The 5,812-nt window shown below is 42.4% G+C and overlaps 1 protein-coding gene across 1 annotated transcript; it reads right to left on the reverse strand.

Moving 5' to 3' along the window:
• Positions 1 to 1,109: 1,109 nt before the first annotated feature.
• On the reverse strand, positions 1,110 to 3,952 carry DUSP27 (dual specificity phosphatase 27 (putative); the record flags this gene model as incomplete). Its single annotated transcript, XM_009697631.1, has 2 exons — positions 1,110 to 3,072; positions 3,106 to 3,952. Coding segments are annotated over 2 exons (2,810 nt in total), but the record flags the coding sequence as incomplete, so codon positions are not given.
• Between the last annotated feature and the right edge of the window lie 1,860 nt (positions 3,953 to 5,812).

The following is a 5,812-nucleotide window of genomic DNA, read 5'->3' on the forward strand; positions in this document are numbered from 1 at the left end:
TTGGTACAAACACCACGTTAACTGTAACACACCAACTGAACCTACCATCTCCCAAAAACGAGCTTCCAAGTACCACATTCAACAGACATACAATTTGTCCTTAGGTGCATGGTGCCTTATACCAACACTTTAGTTATACATTATTTTATTATGAGGTCAGTTTGTGTATCACTCTTTTCTTTTAAGGCAATCATGTTGAAAATTAATACATGACAATCTTGACTATAGACATAAAAGCACAGATTTAGCTGAGCTGCATACATAAAACAAACTGAAGTCCATACTTCAGAAACCCAGCCTAACCTAACACTAATCCTAACCCTAACTCTATCTCTTTAACTACATCAGAACATAATCTTTAGACAGCTGTTAATATTACTGCATTTTTCCTTTGTTGGCCCAAAGTTATTACCAGGAACCAACCATACTGGAGCAGAGATGACTCCATCTAATAGAAAACAATGGTACCACAGGAATACATTCATTACCGCATTGAACTTCTAAAAAGAAGGAGGCATCTGCTTTTTTCTAGTATTTCACTTTGCTTCTGCTACTTAGTGAAGTAAAACAATAGATATATTCCCTTGAACTGTCTTATTTCTGTTGACATTCATAAGACTGGTGCAGAAAATGGAGCCTACCTGGCAATATCTTCTCAGTGGTATAAAGTAAAACTGATTAAGAGAGGAACATTCTTCAGGTTCCTAGGAAAGGCTGTTGGCTTCTTCCATTTATGATCAAAAAGATCCTAGAAAAAAATATGTCCAGTCTTTAATGAGACTAGGAAATTGAAATAACCAAAATGGGATGTGATTGGTCTTTTCAACTGAGGTGCCACCATTACTTGCTTTTGCTGCTGAAACATCGTCTGGCTCCTAAAGGCTTCTAACATTGTGTTCCTACCTACATTGATCATTTAATACTAGCATCTTCTTTCTGACAAACCACAAACACTTCCAAAACTTGACCTCTTCCCTTTATCGCTTTTGATTAAGAAGAGAACTATCTGCAGGAAATGCCCTACAAACCACAAAGGATTATCAGAAATATAATGATGAGTGATTCAGGGACTCCGTGGCTCTGCTTGTGTTCCTATAATCTGATCTTGGTCACTCTTCCCTTCTCCGCCGGAGCTTTGCCGTAGTTTCTTCTAGACGGCTTCTCCAAGCAGCGATAATGGCATCATCATCCATCTCTTCTTCCTCTTCTTTACGCATGCTTCGCCTGTACTGAGAGAACTGTCTAGATGCAAATCTTTCTTCACTTTGTTCCACTTTTGCCTCCTTCTTTCCATCCTCTTCAGACTTTGAAAAGCTCTGAGTGAACTTTCTCTTAGCTCCAAATTCTGACATGTCTGACCTAGCCTCCTCTTCACACGCCTCCACATGATGAGATCTAACTCGGCTCTGTGTAGATGGTTCAGGGGATTCAGAGTCAAAGGATGGTTCAGGTGTTCGGCTGAAAACATGCAGCTCTGGGCTCTTTTCTCTGGAATTTGTTGTCTCACTGACCCTTGACCTTGTGAACTTATACATCTTTTTGTCCTCTTGTGCAGAAGCAGAGGAAAATCTTGACATGGTTCTCAGTGAATCTCCCTTTGACTCGTAGGAAGAAGAGCTGTCTAGCTCTTCTCTTTGGGATCTGGAGAATCTGTAAGTGGATGTTTCAGAATCCATCTCTCTGACTTTGGATGATCTGCTATATTTCTCTCTAGCCTTCTCACTTTGATCATAGTATGACGGTGGTTCTCTTTCTGCTTTCAGGCCACTGAGCCACTTGGTAATATCAGTCTCTGTCCCTGACTTTGGTGCACCTGTGTTTGCAGGTTGACTAGATGGATCAAAGACTGTATCAGTTCTGTCAAGATCTGCTTGCAAGGGGCGCCTGTGGCTGTTTGTTGTACTCTCTCTGTCATCTTCTATTTCATTTTCCTCTCCTTTGGTCATCTTTTTTTTAAATAAAGTGCTGCGTTTATTGTCTCTGATCACCTTTTCAACTTGATAATCTGACATTTTCTCTCTCATTTCCATTTGCATCTCCTTCTCCTTCCTCCTGATTTTCTTTAGGTCAACATCATCAGCAAAGAGGCTGTACAGTGGCTTGCTTGTCTGTGTCGTCTTCACGTTTGAACTAGGCCCTTCTGTCCTTGTGCTCTCTGAGGTATTGCAAGACAGGACAGACCGAGATTCAGTCCTGTGCATGTCCTGCTGGTGAAGCTGGGAGGTAGCAAGAGATGAGCCACTCAGAGCACTGAGAAGAGAAACCTTATCATCATCTACACGCCTGCCAAGGTCTCCTGACATTATGCTGGAGGCCATTGCAGATGATGGGCGGGACAACATCATGATCTCATTTTGCTTTTGAGCAATGGTTTCACTGACCACATTAGCGATCCAGTTCTGAATGCTTGCCATGGATATTGTGTCACCTGGGCCAACTGGGAGATTGGGAAGGGGTATACTTGGCATTTGAGGCTGCATTGCCCCCATGCTGCTCCTGGGCTGCGACAAAGATGAATGATTTGTCTGCATGCTCAGTGCAGAAGCTGCATCCTCAGCACCACTTGCCGAAGGCGCTGAGGGCCAGAAAGCTGACAGTGGGATACTCCCACTCATCGTACTGTCTGTCTCCCAGCTGCACATGGACTGGCTTTCTTCTAAAATTTTCTTCGAACGTTCAAGGAGCTCTACACGCCTCTGCTTCTTTTTAGCTGAAGCAGAATCCTCACTTTTGGCAAACTCCACAAATTCCTCCTTGCTTTCACTGCCCATCTTCTTCTGCCGCTTCATTTTCCAAGCCTGGTAAGCAGCCAGGTTAATATCTGATAAACTCTTCCCTTCTGTACCCTCCCCACCTGCCTGGCTGCCATCTTCTGCTGGAGATGATGCAGAAGACGATGATGGTTCTAAGTCCTTCTTGTGAAAGCCAAACTGGATCCTCTTGACCTTCCACCTTTCTAGAGGAGTCAACTTGTCTTTGTTCTTTTGGCAGAAATTGTAAAAGGAGCTACTGTCTGAAAACACGCTCTCCTCATCCACATCCCTCTCCTTTCTTCCTGTTTCTGGGGACCGTCTCTCCGCACAATTTTTATTCTTAGAATGATACCTCTGAGCAGCTTCCTTCTCAATCTCCAGAAGCCTCTGGTTCCACATGTCCCAAGTGCTCTCTGAAGACACAGAGCCTGTGCGGCTCCTCCTCATCCTGCTAAAACTACTGGCTTCCAGCTGTTGTTTTAGGGTTCGGATCTCGAAACTGCTCACACTCTCAACATCACTGAATTCACCTGATGGGTAGGGTCTTCCTCCCATGCTGGAATCTCCATCTTCCTCCCTGGGTGGACCCTCCAGTTGGTATTTCTCATTTCTGCACTGCCAGTCATGGATCCTCTGTTCCACATCCTCCTCAGATTGTTCCCCTTCTTGATCCAGAAGCTTTGGAGATGTTCTTCTTCCATGGTTAACTCCTGGTTCATTTGGAGGCAGGCCTTGTTTCTTCCTCCATTCCTCATACAACTGTTCCTCTTCCTCTTCACTGATGAGGGTGGAGTGTCTGGAAATGCAGCTAGTTTTTTCCACTGATGAAGAGCTCATAAGGCTACCCAGCAGGCTGCTGGTGTCCTCTTCTTCTACTGTGATGGAGTGGGCTTTGGCTCCCATAATGCTTTCTGAGTCCCCAACTCCAGACAGCCGGGAAGAAGTGCCTGCATGGACAACAGGACTTTGACTAGGAGTGGCTTCTTCATCACCAGTATCCTCCAACTCTCGTTCTTCCAACAATTGCTCGTTGAGCTCTCTTAGCTGTTTCAGAAAGCCATCGTTGGGGTAAATGGCACGCTTCTTTCTCAGAGTCATTAGAGCCTCCAGAATGGTCATATGGTGGTAGATCATCAGGTAAGCAGCCACCAGCACAGCTGAGCGACTGATTCCCATTTCACTGCTGACAAGGATTTTGCCTACAGATATTGAATATAAAAGTAATTAGCAATTTCCAATGACATAGAGAGGTTGCTCTGATATATAGCACAAAAGCATCCTCTGAATAATGTTTAAAATTAGACAGATTATATGTTTCAGTGACTGAAACCAATCCTAAGTATTTGTTAGCTTTATCTTAATAAAAATCTAGGTACATATGAATAAAAAGCACATTAGTTTCAAAAGCTGTGGGCAGGCATATTTTAAAACAATCTAAATAATATTTGTATTTTCACCTATACACTTAACCTCCCCAAATAATCAAAATGTTTATAATAGGTTTAGAAAGACAAGTGATACAGTATTCTTCACTTGCTGGCTGACTTAGGGTAAGTCATTTAAGCCTTCCATGCTTCAGTTTCTCCATATGTAAAAAGGGAGATACTAACATTAGCCTCCAGGGAGGTATTGGGAGGATAAGCAAATAACTTAATTTTTTATAACGCACATTATAGGACTTAAATACAATTTTATATTAATTTAATTGGGTTTTTTGCCAGAATCCAGATCTGCTGTTTTGCACGGTACACTCAAACAGTCACGTGTAGACTGGCTGGAGGCCAGAGGCATAGTATATCTCAGAACAGGAGAGCTAAGCAACTAGCAGAAGAGAGCTGATTGTGACTCTGACAAACTGATATAGCTGCTTCAAACTACTGGGACCCACCATTCTGTAAACAGTGCCTGCAAGCGCTAGAATGAAAGCTGAGGATCTGCTTTATTTCATGGCATCTACACAGAAACCACCTCTTGCAGAAAACTAAGCTTTGGCACAGAATAATTGTTTTTTAAAGTTACTTTTACAGCAAATTACGGTTAAAGAAAAGCTTGTAAATATGAAGAGAGCATAAATGAGGCTTCGCTAGTTTGCAAATAACTGAAATTACTGTTTCTAAATGTGTGATAAACTCCAGTTTAATCAAACTGTTTGCACTGAAACTTAATGAAGCCAGTTTAAACACCACCTTTCTGACTGCTGATATGTTACCACACGTATTTACCTAATGTACCTATTCCTACAATCCCAAAATGTCTTTTACGCCTTTCTTAGTATCAAAAGTCTCAGTTGCCTTTGAAGTATTTTAACAGCCCGTAAAGCCTATCTAACAGCTCACCAAAAGGGGGAGATCTCATTCCTCTGCTTTGTTTCAAGGCTCCGCTGTCTACATGCATCCTTTCCTGTGTGGGCTTTGGTACTCGCAGGGCCCTTTAATGAGCCAGTTCAGCTCACCAACCCAATGGAAAGCCATCTCTTCCCTGCTGGGCTGTCATTTTTGCTGGGTTAGTGACTTGAGGGGTCGATGAACATCAGCAGCAATAAGCATCTGTACTATGCCAGGGGTAGCAATGGGAGTTATGAGGAAGAACATAGATGGGTAGAGTGTCCTGCCTCATGTTGTTGGTGGTGAGCTATTCATATTGGCTCAACTTTTCTTGTCTACTAACAAAACTTCTCACTTTTCTTTCTTTCACTTTTACTAGTAGGTAACCTGTTGTCTCCCTACAAAAATGAAATGCATTGAATACATAAATGAAGATTATCAGTGATACTACTGGTTGTGGTGTTCATTTTCATGTCAAATTCCATAAAGATATTTCTAACTGTCCACTGGAGCTGCAGCAAAATGACCAGTATGCACTGGCAGTCCACAGAATAACAGTTGCCATGGAATTGTAGTCCAGCAAATTATACCGTAGCCTGGGTGTAGGCATCCAGGGGTTCAACCCAGCTGTTTAGATTGTTCCAGTAAATCAGCCTGTTCATTTGTAGTAAGCATCCTGGCAAAACTGAAACTCGCAGTGTACAGGAATATATAAATATATATAGTATTATATAA

The sequence above is a fragment of the Cariama cristata genome, unplaced genomic scaffold (genome assembly GCF_000690535.1).
Source record: "Cariama cristata isolate BGI_N322 unplaced genomic scaffold, ASM69053v1 scaffold42013, whole genome shotgun sequence".
Lineage (NCBI taxonomy): Eukaryota > Metazoa > Chordata > Aves > Cariamiformes > Cariamidae > Cariama > Cariama cristata.